This window comes from Castor canadensis, chromosome 8 (assembly GCF_047511655.1).
Source record: "Castor canadensis chromosome 8, mCasCan1.hap1v2, whole genome shotgun sequence".
Lineage (NCBI taxonomy): Eukaryota > Metazoa > Chordata > Mammalia > Rodentia > Castoridae > Castor > Castor canadensis.
This window is the reverse complement of record NC_133393.1, coordinates 97287749-97312618: the sequence shown is the minus strand read 5'-3', so window position 1 is coordinate 97312618 and position 24870 is coordinate 97287749. Positions and strand designations below refer to the sequence as shown.

The following is a 24870-nucleotide window of genomic DNA, read 5'->3' as shown; positions in this document are numbered from 1 at the left end:
TGACTCAAATGTAGAACTCTTACCTAGCAACCTTGAGGCCCTGAGTTCAAATTCTCCCACAAAAAAAAAAAGGGAAATGACCAGGTGCAGGCTATTTGGGAGTGGGAAATGGGAGATTAGAAGGATTGTGGTTTGAGGCCAGCCAGGCAAAATGTTCATGCGACCCCAGCTCAATCAATAAGAAGTGGTGGTGCTCACCTGTCACTCCAGCTATATAGGAGACGTAAATAGGAGGACCGTGGTCCAGGCCAGTTTGGGCATAAACATGCAAGATCCTATCAGAAAAATACTTAAAGCAAAAAAGGTTTGGAGGTGTGGCTCAAATTATACAGTGCCTGCCCAGCAGGTATAAGGCTGTGAGTTCAAATTTTTGAATGAAAAGTTCAAACTTTTCATTGTCTCACAATGAAAAGTTGATTTTGGTGCTAACATTTTATAAAATACACAGATAAAACAATCTGTGTATAATTAAATCACTGGAGAGGTCTGAAGTCTGATCTATCCTAACAGTAAAAAAAAAAAAAAAAAAAAAAGTCAATCCAAGAAAGTTAGCTATGGACTTTCTAAAAGCCATTGGAGGACTTGTAGGTGTGGCTCAAGTGGTAGAATGCCTGCTTTGCAAGCATGAAGCTTGCAAAGAGGGTCCCAGCCAAATTATTTAGGGTTGATGGAGTGGTTCAGTGATAGAGCGCCTGTCTAGCAGAGCCTAGCAAGTGTGAGGCCCTGAGTTCAAACTCCAGTACTGCCAAAAAAAAAAAAAAAAAAAAATTAAAAGCCACTGGAAGTTCATGGTGAGGTCAACTGTCTATGATCCTAGCACATGGGAGGCTGAAGCAGGAGGGTGTCCAGTTCTAGGCTAGGCTGGGCTACACAGAGACCTTGTCTCAAAAATAAATGAGTAAATAAAAAAGGCATGGATCCTTCCCATATCTATTTATGTGCCATATACATGCTTTACACAACTGACCTTTAAACCTCACCTTTTCATTTTACAGATCAATAAACTGAGGCAGAAAGCACTAACTTGATCAAGGACAGAGCTGGTGAGTTAGCAGAGAGGGACTGGAATGCAATGTCTGGCACCAGTCTCCTTAAGATTCTTCAGAATTTAAAACTCCTGTAACCATACCTAATCTTTTCTCTGTTTGATTCCTCTTCACCCCCCTTTAGACTGTGATGGACTGAATGGCTTCAAGTACAGTAGGAGTCAAAAGCAGATAGATCCAGGGAAAATTTCCTGTTGGGATGGAAGCCACATGATCAGTCAAAAAGCTAATTCAGTGATTTCCCTTTTTTTTTCCTTTTGTTTTTGAGATGTGGTCTTGCTAAATTGCTCAGGTTGGTCTCAAACAATCTTCCAGCCTCAATCTCCTGAGTAGCTGAGATTACAAAAATGTGCTACCATGCCCAGGTACTTTTTTTTTTTTTTTTGAAAGCTTTAGGTCAAATATAGCAATATTTTGAGAAACTAATATAGCAATGGACCTTACATAAAAAGCGCACACACACACACACACACACACACATTTTGGCAGTACTAGGGTTTTGAACTCAGGGCCTCACACATCAGGGCAGGCACTCTACCATTTGAGCCACTACACCAGCCCTTTTTTGTGTTGAGTATTTTCAAGATTGGGTCTAGTGAACTATTTCCAGAGGTTGGCTTTGATTCTCCTGATCTCTGCCTTTTAAGTAGCTAGGATTGCAGGCATAAGCCACTGGCACCCCAGCATATTGCTTCAAAGGGTTCACAAATACCATTTCTTCCTCCAGTCTTATCAATGGGCCAAGAGGTCCACAGACCACAACTCTACATACATATACATTCTGTTAAGAGGGCCTAAAAAAGATCAAATATGGTCAGATTTGATAAACTATCCAGGTCTTTGAATAGGGGTGATTCAACAACAATAAAAGGGCTACTTTCCAAGCTGGATTCTTCCACTATTCAAGAAAAAATAAAGGAATAAGAAGTATCAAGATAAAGAGAGGGCTGGCAGAGTGGCTAAAGTGGTAGAACACCTACCTAGCAAGTGCAAGATCAAGTTAAAGCCCCAGTACCGAAAGAAAAAAAAAAAGAAGGTATGTTTCTTATTCAATAAGATAATGGTGTTCTTTCTTCCAAATTTCTACTATCAGGCAGACAAATGGCAAAAAACACTCCAATGCACTTTTGGTTTTTTTTCCTTTTTTACTTACATTAAATACATTGGTAAATCAGCAGTTGCATTCTGTTACCACGATTGTTATGTTGGAAGGAAGGAAAGGCAAATTCTTTCTTAGAAGCAAAAAAAAAAAAAAAAAAAGAAGAAGAAGAAGAAAAAAAAGACACCCCTTCCCCCAAAAAAGAATCCCAACTGATCAGAAGAAAAAAAAAGAAATTAAAAAAAAACCTAAGACTCCCCCCAACCCCAACAGAGCTCAAAGGAGGGCAGAAGAGCTGGAAGGAGTAGAGGGAAGGCAGCAGATAGGCCTAGAAGCAAAGGCCAATTCTGTTCTTAGTGGGTGACTGAGGAGAGAAGCCTGGGGAAATGGTTTCCCAACCACCAGGCAATGAAACACCTTCACTCCTGATCCATGGGGAAAGCTCCACAGAGAATTTCTAAGAGACTTACAGAGCCATCCGAGTTCTTCCGCTTGTAAAAAAAAAAAAGGATGTACAGGGTACTTTGGGTTACTAATGGGTTCTGGGAAAGGAAGGGGAAATTGTATGTGTATTTCAGGGCCACAGGAACTAAGGCTGCCCCTGGAAAAAGAAGGGAATTGAGGCCTAAGTGGAAGAACCTAAGCTGGGTCCTTCAGAATCTGTTTCATGGATTTCTCAGATGTTCTGGACAGAAAGCCATCTGTAAGCCAAAAGGACAGAATGATTACAACTCTGCGTTACTGTAGCCTTTTCTGTCTTTCTTCCCCAAATTTTCCCAAAATCCTGCGCTAGAACAAGAAGGAACTGGAGTTCTCCCTTGCCTTGATGGCTTCCCACAGACATCCTAAAACATCTGATGAAGGATGTGAAGATAGGCTAGAGACCAAGGTCCTCTGATGTGAGACAGTTGTGAGGTACCTTCAGTGCTTGTCACCTCCTGTCCACAGGTCGTATGATAAGACAGGGAAAAGTAGGCCTCTGTGGTAGCCCCTACTGGTACATGAATTGAACCACTGGTTGCATGGAAGGGTAGGTATGGTAGGATGAGAATGGAGGAACTAAACTTAAGATACTAATGGGAGGCAGGAAATAGACCAGACTGTACAGTGAGAATAAAGATTATACCTATTTACAGGGAAGTAGAAAAGACATGGTAATGGATAGCAAATTGAATGTGAACCTTGGAAAAGGATAGAAAATCATGCCTTTTGCTGACCTCTCTTTACTCCTCTATCTTGGCCCATGCTATTGTGAGGCTACTCCCAAGAGCTAGGTTGGCAAGAATAGAGGTTACAATCAGAGCTGGAGGAAACTGTAGCAGTGGAGACTGGGTTGAGTAGCTACCACTAGCACTGTTCTTTGTAGCCTCTCCCCAAACCTCATATAGCTCTGATTCCATTTAATTAAAAAGAAGGTTACAGGACAGGTAATTCAATCAATAACCCCCATAAAACAAGTATCCTGACTGAACTACCATCAATTAAAGTGCAAACTGCAGGGGGATAGGGTATGTGGCGCTCAGGCCATCTTAAGGGCAGGGGGAAGTGCATATGTGTAAATCAGAGGATGGGTATCAGAGACTGGCCCCTTCTCCAATTAGATCACAGCAGAGCCAAAGGTGTAGGCAATCAGTGAAGATTCTTTGGAGGACTCTGGGGCCCAATCCCCACTCTAGGAGAGAAGCTCCTAAGAGGCTATGTGAGGGAAAACTTGGCCTTGGAGGTGTTCCAGAGCCATAGATGACACTCTACGTTGACCTCAATCCAGTTAGCTAACAACACAATTCCCACATGGTGCCTGAGAGCTTGCCTACTCATTCTCACCTCTACCTAGGAATAGCCTCCACAAGGCCAACTCATGGATACTACAGTGTTTTCAAATATGAGAAACTCCAACCAGATTTAAAAAAGGAAAGGTTTCCTACTTCCTTCCTGCTCTGAGCCTTATTCTCTCCCTAGGACCCTTACTAGAAACCTTCCTCCTTGGTTCCTGGGTTTACCACCTTCTCCAACCTGGGGAGAGGAGGAAAAGAGGATCAAGGACAGGAATTGATCAAAAGCAGACGGGGGAAAGGGCAGGAGACAAAGTGTTTTCTGAAAAAAATGGAGAAGAACACAGGGGAGGAGGAGGAAAAATAAGTACGTCACTGTCTTGCACCTATAATACAAAGTGAAGAAAGTTTGTTTTGGAAGGTAAGTCCTGGAGGGATTTCACCCCCAAACCCCAGAATAAGGGGTAGGAGGACAGTGGCAACAGCTGCCTGGTGTTGGTTGCTGAAGCGTTAAAAAGTGCCATGACGGAGCTGTCAGGAGGCAGCCCTTGGGAGCCAGGGCTCAGTGTGCTGTTACCATAGGGGCTGTGTGCTGAGGGGGTGGGGATGGAGGTTATTTCTTAGCTGTCGTGCTAGCTCCGTACTTGTTTGCTGCTAGCCACCCCCCTCAGTTGCTACAACACTGGCTCTTGTTCTGCTGGGACTGCTCATGGAGATCCACACCCCGGCTTCGGCCTGCTGCACCCCCCAGATTCTGGGGTTCACTCTTTGGCAACTTCTTAGCTAAAGATAAAGAGAAGAGAACAAAGTATGGTAGATTTTACTCACATCACCTCCCATCTCCCCCCACCCAAAAAAAAAAGGAGAGGGGAAAAATAGGGAGAAAGGCAACAGATTAAGAATGTTTTGAAGAGAGGAGAGAGTTCACTATGCAAACTGCATTGAACATAAGGGGCTAAAACTGCAGCCAAAGGACAAAGATCACAACAGAAAATTAAGGTATTTCCATGCCTAAGTTTTTTTGTTTTGCTTTTTTAGCAGTGCTGGTGCTCAAACCCAGGGCCTTACACCTACTATGGCAGGTGTTCCACTGAATTATACAACCCAGCCCCATATCTAAAGTTATTACAAGAGTTATTACATTCCACCTATCTCTTTTTGGGTCAGTGATGATTTTACCTATTATAGACAAGGGAGGGAGAGGAAGAGTTCAGGCTGCCCTGACCTTACCTATTGCCAGGAAGAGATCATTCACGTTCATAGCTGTCTTTGCTGAAGTTTCCATAAACAATAAGCTGTTGTCATCTGCATAGGCCTGAGCCTCCTGCAACAGATAGGGAGAATAAATATTGCTTTTTTTAAATAATAGTTGTTTTTTTGGTGGTGGAGAGTAGTACTGGGGTTTGAACTCGGCCTCACGCTTGCTAGGCATGCGTTCTACCACTTGAGCCACTCCACCAGCCCCAAGTATTGCTTTTTGATTCTCATGTAGCTCCAAAGGAGGCAATATTCTAGGTACCCTCCCCTTAATGTCCCTTCTCTTTTTTTTTTAAGGCGCTCTACTGCTTGAGCCACACCTCCAGTCCATTTTGCTCTGGTTATTTTGGAGATGGGGGTCTCGAGAACTATTTGCCTGGGCTGGCCTTAAACCTCGATCCTCCAGATCTCTCCTTCCTAGTAACTGGTAGGATTTCAAGTGAGAGTCACCAGTGCCTGGCAATACCCATTCTTGTTAGGGTGGCCCTGAACTCGTAATTTGGTGAGAATTCCCTCAAGTTAAACCAATGTCCATTCAGTTCAACAAACAGATGTCAGGAATCTTAATAACGGAGGAGAAGAATAAGTTGGTTTGGGGCTTTTGGGTTCTAATAATTGAATACCTCAAATTTAACTGTTTTCTCCTTCCTATTTTCACACTGGTATCCCTACAGCTGGTACTTCCCTAATCTCTGCTCTGGGAATTTCTTCTGATTTCTCTAAAATCTGGTTGTCACCAGGCTTATGGTGTTGCTGATTTAATTTGGTATAGAATTGCAGAATGAGATAATGAGTGTCCTAACCTAAGATTTTCAGAGAGGGCTGGTTTGGAAAAAAGAGGTCCTACATACAGAGGGAGCATGTTAGAGAAGGACTCTATGGGCCATCTTACTTCATACTCCACCATGCGCTTGTTGGCCAGATCAGCTTTGTTCCCTGCCAGGGCAATAACAATGCTAGGACTGGCCTGCCGCTGTAGTTCCTTTACCCATGTCTTCGCTCGGGCAAAGGTTTCCTAGGAAAACATGAGGAAGAGAATTTGGTAGGCTAAATGACTGCCAATCCACAACCATCACCATTAAAACTTAGTCTTACAATTACCTCTTTATGCTTTTTTTTTTTTTGAACTAGGGTTTGAACTCAGTGCTTTGTGCTTACCTAGGCAGGTGCTCTACCACCAAAGCCATGCCCCCAGCATACAACTTAGCTCTTCTAAGTGCCCTTTCCTCACTGAAACCCTAGGTCTCTGATAATTCATTACCATTTGTTTTAGCACTTTGTAATCTTATTTTGCTATTTGTTTTTTTTTTGGTGGTACTGGGCTTTGCACTTCAGACCTTGCAATTGCTAGGCAAGTACCCTACCACTTGAACCATGACCCCAGCCTTATTTTGTATTTCCTCTCCCTTACCTAATTTAATTCCTATAATTAGGAAATTGAAACCAAGGACAGTGTTCTCAGCTCACTTACCTGATTAGTAATATCATAAACCACAATTGCAGCTTGAGCACCCCTATAGTACATGGGGGCTAAGCTGTGGTATCGCTCCTGCCCAGCTGTGTCCCAGATCTCAAACTTGACTGTTGTGTCATCTAGACAAACGGACTGCGTGAGGAAGGCCGCTATGGATGAGGGAAGGAAGGGAAAGAAGTTGTAAGTGGAAGGATGAATGGGAACATTACCATTCCCCTCCTCTTCAGTCTTAGTTTAAGACCAATTTCTACCAGGCCACTCAGTTACAGGTTTAGTGTTCTCCTTACATATAATCCTGGAACCAGGATTATGACTGCCCTTGACCAAGATGTTCCTCCCAAACACTTCTCTAGTTAAGGAATAGGGCACATCATAAACTGTGAGGGATAGACAGGACAACGAGCACTTATACCAGTCATCCTCTTTTGGGTAGTTTTGTTTGTTCATTTTCTGGCTGTACTGGGGTTTAAACTCAGGGCTTCATGCGTGCTAGGCCAGTGCTTTACCACTTGAGCCACTCTACCAGCCCAGCCATCCTCTTTTAACCAAAATAAGGGAATTAACAAATAATGACAGAGACAATAAACTTCACATTAAATGACAAAGAAAATTAATCAAAGGTTAAAAAAAACTAATTTGAGGATTTTAAAGCTTGATGGCAGGTCCCAGAATTACCCATATTATTTAGCCATTACTTTTTTTTTTTTTTTTTGATGGGATTGGGGTTTGAACTCAGGGCCTCATGCTTGCTAAGCAGGCACTCTACCACTTGAGCAGCTCCATCAGCAATTTTTTTTTTTTAAATAATGGTACCGGAGTTTTAACTCAGGGTTTCATGCTCGCTAGGCAGGTAATTCTTCCACTTGAGCCATGCCTCCAGCAGATTTTGTTGTATTTTGTATTAATTCCATACTTTTTAACCAAATACATGCATCAGAATTACTAAAGGAGCTTCTCCAAACACATGCCTCTGCTGCTCTGTGCTGCTGCCACCAACTGCACTCTGCCTCCAATATTAATCAGCAGATCAGGGTAGAGCCCAAGCACACATGGATTGAAAATGCTCCTGGGGTAATTCTGGTATAAATTTTGATAATGAATCACTGCTCCAAACCAAGTTTTTTGTTTTTTTTGAGTTTTTTGTTTTTAAGGCAGGGTCTCCTCAAACTTGACTACTATGTCATCTAGACAAAAGGACTGGGTGAGGAAGCCTGCTATGGATGAGAGAATGGAGGGAAGAAGTTGTAAGTGGAAGGATAAATGGGAACATACCATTCCCCTTCACATTATCTCCATTCTCAGTCTAAGACCAATGACTATCCAGGCGGCTCAGTTAAAGGTTCAGTGTTCTCTTTATACATAAGTAAGGAAATCTTGCTGTAATCTTTCTGCCTCAGCCTCATGAGTGCTGAGATTATAGGCATGGGCCACTATGCCCAGATCTAAACCAACTTCTATCTGCTCAAGATGCCTCTCAGCTGAACTTAGCTGTCATTAAGATGACAGGCTAGCAGAGTGGATCAAGGGGTAAGAGAGTCTGCCTAGCAAGTGTGAGGCCATGAGTTCAAACCCCAGTTCTACACATAAAAATAAAAATAAAATAAATAAAATATTGCCACCACCAGAGAAAGGAGGAAGACAGAGATGAAAAATTAGTGTTTTTCTTGGTGTGCAAAGATCAACTCCTTTTTTTCTAGAAGGCAAAAGGATGAACATAGACCTCATTTTTGGTGTTATGGTAATTATTTTTGTTTTTATAAAGGGTTTCTATTCCTGGGGTAATGAGGGCCAATTCCATAATCAGGTCCTAGATATCCCTTCAAGGAAACTCTTACAAGTCATTGAACTGCTTCCTTCTCTGAAGTACTTACCTCCAATGGTACTTTCCTGGTACTCATGGAACTGCCCTTTAACAAAACGTAATACCAGGCTAGACTTCCCCACTGCAGATTCCCCCAGGAGGACCAATTTGAATTGGCATATTTTGCTGGCCTGGGGCTGCCCATTGGGCCTGGCTGTGCTTCTGCTAGTCATGACCAGATTATCAGAGTGGGAAAGGGTAGAGGGAGGGGGATGCCACAAAGCGGCAAAGGGGGGAGGGGGAGGGGAGGGGATGTCTAGGCTTCAACAATCCTGTAAGAAAAAAAGTAGCCAAAATTAGATACAGTTCCATTGCACTTGCAATTACTTTTTAGAGAAAGGACAGAGTCTGTTCATTTCCTTGTTCCTATGATGACTTAGCTCTTTTAATCACCACCATTGAAAAGTTATACCTTAAGTCTCAGACAGCTGACATTCAGTGGTAAGAGTTGGGGACAGTAAAATAAGAACTGCTTCTGAAATAGAGTTTGTCCTGCCACAAAGTCTGACTGGCAAAGGAGCTGAAGTGGAGAATGAACACTGAGTTTTTAATTTTCAATTTTTTCCCTACCAAGTTTTCAAAGTTTTTTTCTGAGTCACAGCAAATTGATCAACCTTTAGTTGCTTTGGAGAATACTCACAGGTACCCTAGATACCCATTATCTTCTTGGTACCTTAATGCTGTGCCTTTTATTCTCTTTATATTTTTTTAATTTCCTTTTATTCTCAAGATGAAAGATTCACTTTAAGGAGGCGAGATAAGAATAACCTCTCTAAGATCGCCCATGTTCATGGATTGGTAGAATCAACATAGTAAAAATGTCGATACTCCCCAAAGTAATCTACATGTTTAATGCAATTCCCATCAAAATTCCAATGACATTCATTAAAGAGATTGAAAAATCTACTGTTAAATTTATATGGAAACACAAGAGGCCACGAATAGCCAAGGCAATACTCAGTCAAAAGAACAATGCAGGAGGTATCACAATACCTGACTTCAAACTATATTACAAAGCAATAACAATAAAAACAGCATGGTACTGGCACAAAAACAGACATGAAGACCAGTGGAACAGAATAGAGGATCCAGATATGAAGCCACACAACTATGAGCAACTTATCTTTGACAAAGGAGCTAAAAATATACGATGGAGAAATAGCAGCCTCTTCAACAAAAACTGCTGGGAAAACTGGTTAGCAGTCTGCAAAAAACTGAAACTAGATCCATGTATATCACCCTATACCAAGATTAACTCAAAATGGATCAAGGATCTTAATATCAGACCCCAAACTCTTAAGTTGATACAAGAAAGAATAGGAAATACTCTGGAGTTAGTAGGTATAGGTAAGAACTTTCTCAATGAAACCCCAGCAGCACAGCAACTAAGAGATAGCATAGATAAATGGGACCTCATAAAACTAAAAAGCTTCTGTTCATCAAAAGAAATGGTCTCTAAACTGAAGAGAACACCCACAGAGTGGGAGAAAATATTTGCCAATTATACATCAGACAAAGGACTGATAACCAGAATATACAGGGAACTTAAAAAACTAAATTCTCCCAAAACTAATGAACCAATAAAGAAATGGGCATGTGAACTAAACAGAACTTTCTCAAAAGAAGAAATTCAAATGGCCAGAAAACACATGAAAAAATGCTCACCATCTCTAGCAATAAAGGAAATGCAAATTAAAACCACACTAAGATTCCACCTCACCCCTGTTAGAATAGCCATCATCAGCAACACCACCAACAACAGGTGTTGGTGAGGATGCGGGGAAAAAGGAACCCTCTTACACTGTTGGTGGGAATGTAGACTAGTACAACCACTCTGGAAAAAAATTTGGAGGCTACTTAAAAAGCTGGACATCGATCTACCATTTGATCCAGCAATACCACTCTTGGGGATATACCCAAAAGACTGTTACTCCAGAGGCACCTGCACATCCATGTTTATTGCGGCACTATTCACAATAGCCAAGTTATGGAAATAGCCAAGATGCCCCAGCACAGACGAATGGATTAAGAAAATGTGGTATCTATACACAATGGAATACTATGCAGCCATGAAGAAGAACGAAATGTTATCATTCGCTGGTAAATGGATGGAACTGGAGAACATTATTCTGAGTGAGGTTAGCCTGGCCCAAAAGACCAAAAATCGTATGTTCTCCCTCATATGTGGACATTAGATCAAGGGCAAACACAACAAGGGGATTGTACTATGAGCACATGATAAAAGCGAGAGCACACAAGGGAGGGGTGAGGATAGGTAAGACACCTAAAAAACTAGCTAGCATTTGTTGCCCTTAATGCAGAGAAACTAAAGCAGATACCTTAAAGCAACTGAGGCCAATAGGAAAAGGGGACCAGGAACTAGAGAAAAGGTTAGATCAAAAAGAATTAACCTAGAAGGTAACACCCATGCACAGGAAATCAATGTGAGTCAATGCCCTGTATAGCTATCCTTATCTCAACCAGCAAAACCCCTTGTTCCTTCCTATTATTGCTTATACTCTCTCTACAACAAAATTAGAGATAAGGGCAAAATAGTTTCTGCTGGGTATTGAGGGGGGGGAGTGTGAGGGGGTGGAGTGGGTGGTAAGGGAGGGGGTGGGGGCAGGGGGGAGAAATGAACCAAGCCTTGTATGCACATATGAATAATAAAAGAAAAATGAAAAAAAAAAAAAGAATAACCTCTCTAAGGCATATATGGGTAGCATCTGGTTCTGTATCTTTCACATATGAGCACTCTTTTATTTATTTTTGGACAACAGTGGGGCTTGAACTCAGGACTACCACTTGGGAGATAAGTGCTCTACTGCTTGAGCCACACCTCCAATCCTGATCACTCTTTTTTTTTTGGTGGGACTGGGGCACTTGAACTCAGGGCTTTGCACTTGTAAAGGAGGCACACCTCTTTCTATTTTGCTATGGTTACTTTTGGAGAAGGGTTTCATGAACTATTTGCCAGGCTGGTCTTGAACCATGATCTGCCTTATTTCAGCCTTCCAAGTGGGTAGGATTACAGACATAAGCCACCAGCACCTGGCCTGACCACTGTCCTTAACAAGACACTTCTGAAGATCTAACCAGGGTCCTACTGCCAGGAAACCTATTTTTTTCTCATTTCTGGCCAACAGATCACATTCAGTATCAACTCTTTTACTTTGTTTCTGCCACTTCTCTAAGTCTGAAAGTTTATCAAATCTAAGACCTGTTCTTAACTTGCAGCTGTCTTGCTGCCTAAGGATTAGATTACCCTTTACACCAAAGGGGCCTAATAGCTGTAGCCCTCCAAACTAGAGGCCAAGAAAGGTATACCTTTAAATACATGCAGTCTTGGGGGATGGTATAGGGGATAAGTCTACAAGAAACCATTATTTGATGAAAGAAGGCTACAAGCTGCTGGGGGAGGGCAAAGAGAAATGCTGATTGAGATTCTAATCAAACAAACCTGAATATATTTTGCCCTCCTAACTCTAATTGGAAAGTAAGCAGCTATTAAATTCAAAGAGTAGTTAATATGGACATAGGGCACAAAAACCTCTCTCTAAAACCTAAGCATTGCTTGAGTTATATCTTTGTTCGTTCAAATTAATCTTTCTCTTTGTTAAGGCTGATTTTAGTAACTTAACAGACATTCATACTCTTATGTGTATGGAAACATGTTGGCTTTGATGTCAGATTACAGTTAAAAATCTCAGCAATGAGGGGTTGGTAGAGTGGTTCAAGTGGTAAGAGTGCCTGCCTAGCAAGCGTGAAGCCCTAACTTCAAATCCCAATGCCACAAAAATAAATAAATAAAAAAATATCTCAGCAATCAACCCCAGTTTGGGGAGGCGGTCAATACTTTTAAAAATTTCAGCAAGTGCTGGAGGTGTGGCTCAAGTGGTACAACACCCTACTTAGTACCCGTGAAGCTAAGTTCAAACCCCAGTACAGTGTCCGCCCTAAAAAAAAAAAATTTCAGCAAACCTACTTATTAGACAGTAAGAAAAATCACACAGGAGGCAATGCAGAGGAACAAAGGCTTTTTTGGGTTTTTCTGGTTTGTTTTCAAGTTCTACTTAATGGCTGTGAGCCCTGGTGAAAGTTTCTAAATATACAAGTGCCTTTATTTCCTCATCTGTAAAATGAGATTAGCCTTAAAACTACCTATTATGTAAGGCTGTTCTAGGGCTAAATGAGATCATACATACAAAAAATTTAAGTATGTGAGATAAACTAGGCATTCAATAAATATTAAGCTATTAATCAGTCTTAACATGACATCAAGAAAATTTTTCTCTCTCTCAGAGTCTTACCTTCCTTCTTTGGGAAATGAAAAAAACAAAACAAAATAAAACTATCTCCACAGAGTAAATATGAGGATTAAGTGAAAGATATAGTCATTATATAGTTAATAAGTGTTATCTAGGAATTATTATTTAATGGTCCCACTTTTCTATCTAGAAAAGACCAAGTTAATATGTGAAAGTATATCTCAATGTTAGTTTTCGGTGTATTCCTAAAAAGCAGCCAAGATATGAAAAAGGTAGAGAGAAAGAAAAATAATGAAAGCGTGAAGAGGAACTTAGCAGAGGATTGTGATAGAGGTGAGAACTCAAAGTCCCCAAGTAGACTAACTTAAAGGAATTCGACAATTTACTGTGACTCTACTGGGTATTCTGTAGTCCCCTAGGCCAGTTATGTCCTAAGAATCCTGACATACATTCCCCATTTTGTGATTAATTTTTCACTGGTCTATGATGAAATGATCCAAATAAAGACATCACAGATTTTACACCAAGCTAATTTTACTCTATTTAAGTGTATCTTATTTCTTTTCTTTTCTTTTTTTGAGACAGGATCTCATTATATAGCCCATGCTGTCCTTGAACTTCCAATCTTTCTGCCTCAGCCTCACAAGTGCTAGGAGTACATGAGGTATATCCTTATTATGAAATTTCTTACTTCTTACTTTCTTTGTGTCAGTTTTCTCTGGAATAATGGAACAAAATACATGGTGTGATCCTATTTCTGTAAAGCAAAACTTAGAAACTGCTTTTGCTGAAAGGCACTGACTCCTTACTTGGGCCCACAAATTAACTAAATGCAGTAGAGAAGTTTGGCATCTCCATCTCCATTTTGTAACTGTCTATGTTCTAAACCTTTCTTTCTGTAGCCACCTTGCAATTCAGGAAGGACAGGACCAATAATATCTTTAAGGAGGGACAGAGGAAACTCCTCCCAATAAAAGGAGCACCAGAGCCTCCACAAAGCAGACCACCCACCAGGCAACAATGACTGGCTTATCTTGACCAGATTGCTCCCTTCAAGTGATGACAGTAATAATCCACCCCCCCCCCCAAAACCAGGACCTAGATGATTATCAACCAGGCCATATTTTGACCAGACTATTTAATAATTATGCATACTGCTTGATCCCTGTCCCAAATTCTTTCTCTATTTAACCTTTCTTTTTGTTTGTTTTGGTGGGACTGGGGTTTGCACTCAGGGATTCATGCTTGCAAAGCAGGTGCTCTACCACTTGAACCACACCTTCAGTCCATTTTCCTCTGGTTATTTTGGAGATGGGATCGCTGTTTGCTCGGGCTGGCCTCAAACTGTGATCCTCCTGATCTCAGCCTCCCAAGTAGCTAGGATTTCAGGACTGAGTCATTGGCGACTGGCTTTCTAAAGCTCAAGTCTGTACTCTGAAGTACAGACTTACACACTGAAGTGCGTAAGTAAGTAAGTTACTTTGCCTCTTTCTGTGGTATGCCCATGTAGTGAATAAACCTTTCTCTGTCCTTCACCATTAATCATCTCTTTATTTGACATACAGGGGCAAGTAGCAGGATCTGGTATGTGAAACCTCTGGAGTTAGGCCTAAAAGTCCAGCTTCAGAAGAACACACACTTACCTACTGACAGTGGTTACTTCTGAGGAGTTAAAGTAAGGTGAGGAGTATGCAGAGGGATTCCTTTTTTTTATTGTTAAATGAAGAGATTCCAATTGTTTTCATTATATATAACCCTTTCTTTAAAAGCAGGGAATACAAACCTATTATAAATATAATATACATGTTTTTATTTATTATTTTGCAGTGCTGGGGAAGAAACCAAGGACTTTGTGCATGCTAGGCATGTATCTACCTCTGAGTTACACTCCTGGCCCATTTTTTCTTTTTTTTCCGAGAGACGGTCTTAGTATGTAGCTCAGTTTGAGTAGGCCTCAAACTGAGGTTCTCCTACCTCTGCCTCCTGAGTGCCGAAATTACAACACTATCATACCTGGCTAGTTTTTTAAAATAACTTTCTAAAGAAATATTTAAAACTAGCAAGTTTAAATTTACTGGTCCATGAAATCCAAAATTTTGGATTTCAACCGTTACTGCGCTGTTATTAATTAGCTTCTTAACCACTAGTCACAATTTTTTTTTTTCCTTAGAGGGAAAACTGAGTTTGAACTCATGGCTTCACACTTGCAAAGCAGGAGCTCTATTGCCTGAGCTACACCTCCAGTCCATTTTTGCTTTGGTTATTTTGGAGATAGGGTCTCAAGCACTATTTGCCCGGGCTGGCCTTGAACCATGATCTTCCTAATCTCAGCCTCCCAAGAAGGCAGGATCACAGGCGTGAGCCACCAAAATTCTCTCTCTCTTTTTTTCTTTTTGGTATTGGAGTTTGAACTCAGGGCCTTCACTCTGAACCACTCCAACAGCCCTTTTTTTGTGATGGATTTCTTCAAGATAGGATCTCAAGAATTATTTGCCTGGGCCTGGCTTTGAACCACGATCCTCCTGATCTCTGCCTCCTGAGTAGCTAGGATTACAGGTGTGAGCCATCAGTGCCCAGCTACAATTCTTTAACTTTTAGGGCAGCGTTTCTTGGAGTGTTTGCTGTAAGCCAATAGTGACCTTAAATTTTTTTTTCAATTATGAAAAAAATAATACAGAAGGGCTACAGTTCAAACCTATGTACCACCACACACACACACACACAAAATTATAATAAGAAATGTTAAAAAAAAGTTAAGTGCATTGCAAACAATAAGCATAAGAAATTGTTTTGTGAAAATGTTTCACTTGAGTGTATGTGTGATTTATAATGAGTTATGTAAAGTTTTGTTTTTTTAAACTATGAATCATGATCAAAAAGTTCAAAAAATGCTTTGGAGAGAGGCTGACACTGAAAGATGGCCAGTAGGGATGGAATGAAATTGTCTCTGGACAGTTTATGGTTATGGTTGCTACTAAAGCAGTTCTAGATGATATTCAGATGAGGGCTGAATATACAGCTTTCAGGGGTTAGAGGATTCCCCACTCTGCTACTAAAATTATAGCGTGATCATGAAAATGTGAAAAACCAACCTAGATAGAATTCTGGTAAGGGCTTCAAAATACAGCAAGCCTGAGTTCTTTTCTTTGCTTTGCCACCTAACTCACTGTGCCTTTAGATTACTCATACCCTTGGCCTTTCTAAACCTCAGTTTATCTATGAGGATAATCCTAGCTACTGAGGAGGCAGAGAGCAGGAGGATCATAATTTGAGGCCAGCCCCAAGCAAAGTTCCTGAGACCCTATTTAAAAAAAAATCCATCACAAATATGGGCTGGCAGAGTGACTCAAGCAGTAAGAGAGTCAGCCTAGCAAGTGTGAGCCCCCGAATTCAAACCCCAGTGCCCCCCACACACACAAAAGAGCAAAATGTACTCAAGGGGTAGGGCACTTGCTTTGCAAGTACAAAGCCCTGAGTTCAAACCCCAGTCCCACCAAAAAAAAAAAAACAAAAAAAAACTTTCTTAAGGCATCATGAGAATCATGATATGTTTTATTTCTAAAAATATATGTGTGGTACTTCATATACTCTATCCTATATAGTAAACGAGGATTTTTCTGTCATAACTCTAAAAAAAAAAAAAAAAAGCTGGTCAGTTTTTCTCCAGGTAGCATACAAATACTCCCAAGAAACAACAGCAAAAGTTACTATTTTTTAACTATCCCCTCACATTTTTATCTATTTTACAGCATGTGATCCAAGGGCAAAACATTAAGCTTCAATGTTACTATTCTACAATATGAAAACACAGGAGTTAGAATGAACTGAATTCTCATGGCCAGGCACATCACTCTGGGCCTGGGAAGAAAGGAGGGAGTTGGGTGAGTGTGAAGATAGGAAATGTTGTCACAGGCACACTTGGATTGCAAAAAATCCTTGTCATTAACTCCCAGAGATGGGAACTGATGGAAACTCAAGTCATAGCCCAGAAACTGGTCAGCAAACTTTCTTGCTACTAAGTAACCTTGGATTGTTTTAGATAAGTATTACTGGTGAGTAAAGACCACCTCCCACTCCAGTATGTAACCTCATAAATCTGTCCTACCTTTCCTGTTCACAGTAATTGATGGGCTACCCATCTGTAAACCCTAATCTTTAATCTTACTGTATTTATAAGGGTGTCATTTTGTTTTTGGTGGTCCTGGGATTTGGACTCAGGGCCTCTTGCTTGCTAGGCAGGGGCTCTATCACTTGAGCCATTCCACCTGCCCTGCTTTATGTTGGATTTTTTTTTTTCCAGATAGGGTCTTGAGAACTGTTTGCCCAGGTTGGTTTCAAACTGCAATCCTTTTGATCTCTGCCTCCCAAGTAGCTAGGATTACTGGCGTGAGCCACCACCACCCAGAAGGTATCTTTTTTTCTTTTTTTTGGCAGTACTGGGGTTTGAACTCAGGGCCCCCTACTTGCTAGGCAGGTGCCCTACCACATGAGTCACTCCACCAGGATATCATTTTTTTTTTTAATGCAATAGCTAGACTCTCAAAAGATCAGAAGTGAAATAATACATATTAAATTGATTTCTTTCCTATTCTGGTGGGTTTTTTTTTTCTTTTGCTAAGAATTGATAATGGGAAAATGATCCACTCAAAGACAAAAAAACCAAAACCAAACCAAAACAAAAAAACAAACAGTCAAATAGTGTGATATTTATTACCATCAGGTTTAATTTCCCTTAGAAGTGTACCTCTACAAAGCTGGCTTATGACTCTCAACCTGGGAGAATTGAGGCCTGATCATGGGTCAGCCCATCCTGTAGCAGGGGTAGGGGTGGAGGATATTCTTTAATGTGGGTAGTTTCCCAAGCAGTGTCAGAAAGTAAGCCTAACAGGAAAGGTTTCTTAAATCTGCCGGTCCCAACTAGAGTAAGACTCCATTCCTTAGGCCCCCTTCCACTTACTTTGAGTCCTTATATCAAATCTATATAAAGCCTTTAGAAGTCTATCAACTATCAGTAGACTGAGTACCCAGTATATATCTACTGGAATCAAGCTCAGTCCTAAGTGTCAGCCCTATAAAATCTGTCAGCCCAATACAAACCATGCTACATAGATTATCTAGTCCAGTCCCTGTTTTCTGGGTGAGGACTGAGGCATATACAATTAGTCGATTTGTCAGATGTTAGTATAGACAGCAATCACATAGCTGCTATTCCAGGTATTCCTGCCCCTTTTATATCACTTTTTTTTTTTTTAATTTTGAGATAGGGTCTTGCTATGTTGGCCAGGCTGGCCTCAAATTGGAGAGTCTCCTGCCTCAAACCTCCGGAGTACAGAGATTATAGGCATGTGCCACACACCCAGGCTCCATTATACTTCTTAAGCAGAAAATACTTAACTCTGAAAAGGAACAAGAACTCCAGACAGGAACAAGAGCTTAGATTGGATAGTTTTAAACTCTGTTCAGTTTAGGTTAAGTATTTGCTATGGGACTAAAAATAAAGTAGACCCAACCAGGTGCTGGTGGCTCACGTCTATAATCCTAGCTACTCAGGAGGCAGAGATCAGGAGAATCAAGGTTCAAAACCAGCCCAGGCAAATAGTTTATGAGACCCTATCTTGAAAAAAACCTATCACAAAAAAGGGCAGGTGGAGTGGCTCAAGGTGAAAGCCCTTAGTTCAAGCCACAGTACCACAAAAAAAAAAAAAAGTTAGACTCAGGTCTTCCCTAGGAACTGGAACCTAGTCTCATATACTTCTGACAGAGAAGTAATTCATCACTACTTCTCTCTAGAAAGTCTTGAGCAACCCTCTGCCAGGACAGATGGCATAAAAGCACTTCAATGGAAGGCAAGAGCGAAAAAAGTGGTAACTTGCAGGATCCAGTAGGCCTTAGATTTGATGTGAGAGATCTCCTAAGTAGGGACAATAGCCAGAAAATACTTTCATATCCTCTCCAACTTTGCTTACCAAAACCTTTTTAATTTTTTTTGACAATACTGGGATTTGAACTCAGGGCTTCATACTTAGTAGGCAGACTCTCTACCATTTGAGCCACACCCCCAGCTCCAAATTACAAAAATCTTGAATTGAGAGTTGCACTATTTAGCTCAGCATTTTCATTCTGTTGATCCAATATTATCCAATGAGTCACTGTCTCAAATGAGAGTCCTTCTACTTCCCCCACCCTCTCCTTTATGTTTCTCCAAGAGCAAAAAGCATGCTTATCTCTTATCAGCATGGTAGTACAAACTCCCTATTATTGACCTAGGAAAGATTGGAATGCCCTTCCCTACTTTGTCTGCAAAATCCTATGTGTCTCATAAGGTCAAGTGCAAATGTCACCTTGTCTGTGAAACTGCCTAATTGCCCTCTCACCCCAGCACAATTCATCATTGCTTCCTCTAGTGTTCCAAAAGTTCCCAACAGTCTTAAGGCTGTATTTCTATGGTAGCATTTAACACATTGTGAGTTGTTTGTATCCATTTGCTCTGTTAAACTATGAATTTCTCAAAAAATGGGATTTTTTTAATATCATCATAAATCTTCAGAATAGAGCAAAATGTCTGCTCCCCACTAGTTGCTCATTCAATCTCCCCAAATGAATTAAAGCCAAAGTCATCCTCCCTCCCTCCCCCAATCAACTCCCTTCCCTCTGTGCCATCTGGATAGATATTACTCAATTCCATTTGGGAATTTTAATTGGCCTCAAAGAACCAATTCTCTCTCTGGGCCCCCTTGGGACCCAGACCACAAGGTACTGTTGTAATTCACATGGGCTAACTGCTTTTCCTGTCACCCGTTACTATGCCTTGGATGGCCTAATCACACCCAATATGTGGTCTTCTTGCCCCAACACTGAAGCAAGTGTGACTAAAAACAAATTTCCCTGAATTTTCAGCTGATGCTAAGCCCTTAAAAAGTTTTGGGTTATTATCTCTGTATTAATTCCTGAACCTGAAAAACGAGTTAAAAAAAAGAAATTCAAACTACCAGAGTCAGGAGACACTCTGAAAAGGGACCCACTGCACCTATACAAAAGCTACCACCTGGCCCAGAAATCTGCACACACTTTGCTCACCTGATGGATCCTTATTTAGCTCATCTACTGTTCAGTGAATGACTAAATTTTTCCTAAAACACTCTTGAGAGGTAGCAGTATAATATGTAGGGCTTTATGGTATCCTTCCTTGCAGAGACGGCTGTATTTCCTTATTTTAAGTTCATTGTCTCACACTTTGGTTACTTTCCAATCTGGTCAATCTTTTCTTATTTTAGCAGTGATGGGAATAAAACCTAGGGCCTTGCACATGCTAGGCAAGCACTCTAAGACTGAGCCTCTTGTAATCTGAAATGCTTTAGGATTAGGGAATTAGACTATACAGTTGCTTCTCTATCCTCCTTCTCAGAAGTCAAATTCATATCAAGCACACAAGCAAACCATTGAAGAGCAAAAATCCTTGCTCTTATGCAAAGTAAAAGATATACAGTATTATTTCAAGGGCAATAGCCTTCTTCTCCAGATATATTGTTGCAACTCCAAGTCTATGTTTGAAATTCCATGTTGATAAAGCCACATCTCGGGCTCCTGCTCTTATTTTTTTTTATTGGCAGTACTAAGGGCCTTGTGCTTACTAGGCAGGAACTTTACCACACTCCTAAACCCATTCCTTAGGGTTTTTTTTTTTTTGCAGTACTGGGGTTTGAACTCAGGGCCTCACGCTTGCTAGGTAGGTGCTCTAACACTTGAGTCATTCTGCCAGCCCTGTTTTGTGTTTGGTATTTTTGAGATACAGTCTCATGAACTATTTGCCCCAACTGGCTTGGAACCTTGATCCTCCTGACTTCTACCTCCTGAGTAGCTAGGATTACAGACATGAGCCATTGGCGCCTGGTGCTTAGCTGTCTTACTATGCAGAAGCCCTTGGAAAAATTAATATTTGAAGTCGCTATATGTTATTTAGATCTTAAGTTGAAGTAATTCTGTAGCCTTTCTTCCTTCTTCCCTCCTTTTTTTTTTTTTTCTTGTGCTGGGGATTGAGCCCAGGACTTCATGGTATCCTGAATCCTAAGCATGTACTCTACCACTAAGCTACAACCGTAGACCCCAGATTCTTTCTTGAAAGTAAACTAATTTAAGGGTTAGGTAGAAAAATTCCCTAAGACACCCTTGTCTCTCTCTCTCTCTCCCTAGTGACCCAAGCAGCTTTCCCAAGTTTCTCCAGATTTGAAACTGTTTTTCCTCTAAATTTCAGGGAGTACAGGGACATTTCATACTATCATCTTATTTATTGAATTTGACCTTACTGACTTTAGAAGCTCTCTAATATGCCCAGCTTTTGTACAGTGCCAATAAGATACCTCAATTATAAAGCACCTCTCCACTGCAGCTAAGCCATTCCTAGAGAAAACTGTATGGATGTATATGGATGTGTATTGATCCTCTCTAATCTTTGCCTCTAAACCCTGATTATTTCCTTTTTTCTTTTGTGTTCTCAACATTTCCTGAGATACGGAGGGGACAGTCAAATATTGTGAAACCATAAACCAGAAGATGGAGGTCTCAAACTCCATACTTAAGCAGAGATACCAGTAATAGTCCCAAACAAAATGATTCAACTTCATATTTCTTTCCTTCCCATAAAAGAGAATAACATTTTGTCTATTTATTTGGGTATTTTCTAGGTTAGCCAGTGACAACTCTGTGTGTGCATGTGTGTGTATATTGAAGAAGGCAATGATAACTCGAGTATAACCATCTGCTTATCTGAATTTGATAGAAAGCAAGAACTGTGAAATAGCACAATAAAGAAGAATATCATGGGACAACAGAACACTGTGGAAAAGAGTAAGAGACCAGAACTTGGTAAGAACATGAAAAAAGATTTGCCTTTTGTGATACATGCTCCAAAAAAACCTGAGAATAGGGCTGGCAGAGTGGCTCAAGTGGTAGAGCACCTGCCAGCCAAGTGCAAAACCTTGAGTTCAAACCCCAGTACCAACAAGAAACTGAAAGAAGTCTGATCTAATGTCTATGATCTTTGACCTTCCTAAATGAAATATAATGAGTTATGTGTGGAATAACATAGATTTTTTTCATTTCTTTACAACTTACATATCTAAAAATATGTATTATTTTAATTAAAAAACATAGTGATAAAATAACATTGGTACAGAAGGGAAAAAGGAGGAAGTACCCTAAGGGAAAATCTAACGTGTGAGGTTAGTAGACCTCAGTTCATGCTGTAATTCTACCTACTTGGGAGGCTGCGATTAAGAGGACTGTAGTTGGAGGCCAGCCCAGGTGAATAATTCACAAGACCCCATCTTCAAAATAACCAGAGCAAAATGGACTGGAGGTGTGGTTTAAGCAGCAGAGCTCCTGTGTAAGGTCCTGAGTTCAAACCCCAGAACTACCCACCCCATATATATATATATATGGAAGAGAATTCACTTCTGCCTTAGTAATCCATCTTCTTTTTCTACACTTCCCTCTTGCCCAAATACCTCACAGTTTGATCCAACTTTTTAATCATATAGATACTTGGACTCCTGAAAAAGTAGACAAAGAACAAGGGGTGATGCCAACCTGGAATGGAATTTCTTACTCTTCCCCAAATCCCTTCCTTGGTGATATCACCAGGCCTAGTTAACTCCACTACCTGTCTAGGAAATACCCACGTGGAAGTTTCACCAACTATTGATCAGAAGATTGATTGCCTGAGATCTCTAAGCCCTTTTCCACGCAGATAATGAACTCAGTCTAGGTAAAAGACAAGAGTATTCATTACAGACATTATTAAGTGGGGAAGAAGTGGAAAAACATCTCCCAACTATAAACTTCTTAGCTCAAAAACAATACAAAAAAGACTGCAGTCTAGACCAGCTATGAGGCCAAGAGAAAGTGTAGGGCTGAGTTTGGGGCAGCCAACAGTCATGGGAAAAAAGTTATATATATATACATGATCGTCATCCCCTACTCTGGGAGTACCCAGTAACTTCAAATCACATATGATCATTAAAGGAACAAAAGAGTGATACTCCGAAATCCAGAACCTCCAGTCACCCTTAATATTCCCAGAAGCCCCTGTAACATAACAGGCCGTGCTTCTTTCTTTCCTCAACTACTTTAGTCCTCCTAATCAGCAGTGCCTCCTCCGTTTGCAGTCCTGCCTCTCTAATCCCCAGTCCCTCTCGGCCACTCTACTTTAAGCACCCTCAGTTCTCTTTACAACAGCCACTCTCCCTGCAGACGATGCCACTCCGCGGGTAGGAACCCTTCTCAGGCCCTTCTCCATAGACGCCTTTGGGGAGCCCCAGCCTCGATTACCCTCGGGGCTGGGCATCAGGGTTGATCCCTCCTCACCTCCCGGCCAATGGGCTTACCTCACCCGCTGCCCAGTCCCTTTACCCAGCTCCTCCCTCTTCAGCGCTACTTAAAGAGTAATGAGGCCTGCCCCTGCCCTCACGGCCTCTGGGCCTCCCGCACCCGTCGCCACAATCCAGCCGCCTCCCCACTTCAGGTTCCCAGCCTTCCCGATCCCCTCCTCAGCGCCCCCATTAGGCCCGCAGGGGCCCGGCCCCCTTCTCCCCTCTCTAGTGGACCATTCTAACCCTTTGCCTAAGCCCAGACCCGCCTCTGCTCTCAGGTCAGGCCTCTCTCATCTCCCGGGCGCCTCCGCCTCTGCCCTTGTGGGCTCCCTCAGCTCGGTACCTGGGGCTCCGTCTCCCCCGTCGGGCCCAAGCCTGTGTCGAACAGACAAACAGCTGCGGCTCAACCAACCCCTCTTGTCCCTCCTCCTCCTCCTCGCCCTGGGGGCGGGGGTCTTCAGCCAATAGCAAGATAACCCGCCTACCGTCGAGGGTGGACTATATCCGCATGCATCCGCCAATCCTCTGGAGAAAGGCGGGTCTCTTGGGGCACTGTCACCAACCAGTACGAGGGAAACACTAGAATGGCAGGGCCTCAAGCCAATACATGGAAGCCTTGGGAATAGACGAAGGAGCCACTAAAGAGCGAACTCCTGGAGACAAGGGGCGGCACAGCACTGATAAGCACATGTACAAGCCAATAAAATCTAGACACCCCATGGCCGTCTCTCCCCCCACCCCAACCCCCGCCTTTTGACTCATAAACATCTAATCAGGTGAGTGGTGGAGGTGGGTCAAAGGGAAACTTTAACCAGTACTGTGAAAACTCCGGACTTGAGTGACAGGCAAGGGGAGATCGAAAAAAGCTTCCCGAGGCCGCTACTGACCTTCGCCCCTCCCCCTGGATTGGCTGGGGCTGACTAGTGTCCCGCCTCTGTGACAAATTCGCGGACAAAAAGGGAAATACCTCTCTTAGGAACCCGAAGCCTGGTATTTAAATAACTCACATCAGCTCTTCTAGTTGGGGCATCAGGATACAGAAGTTTTTAGGATGGCCCTTTGGGCAGTCTGAGAGGAATGGAGTGCGCTTTAGTCCCTTCATAATTTTTCACATAAGACTGTTGAATCGTATAGAAATGTAAATAAAAGAACCTTCAGAAAACTTTGTGAAACGCAGCCAAAAAAGAAAACGGCGCTGGGCGTGGTGGTACACCCCTGTAATCCCAATACTCGAGAGACTGAAGCAGAAAATCCTGAGTGCCAGGCCAACCCGGCCTCGCCTGCTTACACAGAGACCCTGTCTGGGCTGGAGGTGTGGCTCTAATGGTAAAGCACCTTCCTAGCAAGAGCTAGGCTCCAAGTTCAAACTGCAGTACAGCCAAAAAAAAAAAAAAGGAAAATGGGGAGGGGGAGCTTACTAGAAAATGCAGTGTGGACAATGGCCCTGGAGCCCACTTTCATGCTGCTTCTAAGCCCTTCTTAATGAAATTCTAAAACTGCTACTCTACATATACATATGTGGTATGTATGTGTCGGGAGTGGGAGGTTCCCAAATGCAGCTGTATAGTAGTAGAGGCCAAAATGGGTGGAAGGGTAGCACTGCATAGACAGAAATTAGGAAAAGTGGGATCTGAAATCCATTATCACATACATTGAGATGCTCTCCCACACCATTCTTTCAGTAAGTAAGTAAATGTTAAGGATGAGAAAAATGAACTATAAAACT

The 24870-nt window shown here is 41.7% G+C and overlaps 1 protein-coding gene across 2 annotated transcripts; it reads right to left on the bottom strand.

Moving 5' to 3' along the window:
* Window positions 1-719: 719 nt before the first annotated feature.
* On the bottom strand, window positions 720-23635 carry Rab5b (RAB5B, member RAS oncogene family). Of its 2 annotated transcripts, XM_074083598.1 has the most exons (7): window positions 23488-23635; window positions 8520-8781; window positions 6646-6797; window positions 6067-6189; window positions 5148-5241; window positions 4562-4700; window positions 720-2846 (listed from the first exon to the last, which is right to left on the bottom strand). In XM_074083598.1, exons 2-6 carry the CDS (start codon window positions 8680-8682, stop codon window positions 4585-4587), a joined length of 648 nt encoding a protein of 215 aa, XP_073939699.1. In that variant the 5' UTR covers window positions 8683-8781; window positions 23488-23635; the 3' UTR covers window positions 720-2846; window positions 4562-4584. The 2 variants fall into 2 exon arrangements, with proteins under 2 accessions (XP_073939699.1, XP_020038466.1); XM_020182877.2 differs by having other exon boundaries at window positions 720-4700.
* Window positions 23636-24870: the final 1235 nt, after the last annotated feature.

Excerpts from the sequence above, each read along its gene's own strand:
- Rab5b (XM_020182877.2), bottom strand. The coding sequence starts at position 8,682 with ATGACTAGCAGAAGCACAGCCAGGCCCAATGGGCAGCCCCAGGCCAGC. Across the intron at positions 6,190-6,645 it reads TTTATGATATTACTAATCAG|GAAACCTTTGCCCGAGCGAA; the intron begins GTAAGTGAGCTG and ends ATGTTTTCCTAG. Across the intron at positions 5,242-6,066 it reads AGCGCATGGTGGAGTATGAA|GAGGCTCAGGCCTATGCAGA; the intron begins GTAAGATGGCCC and ends TATCTGTTGCAG.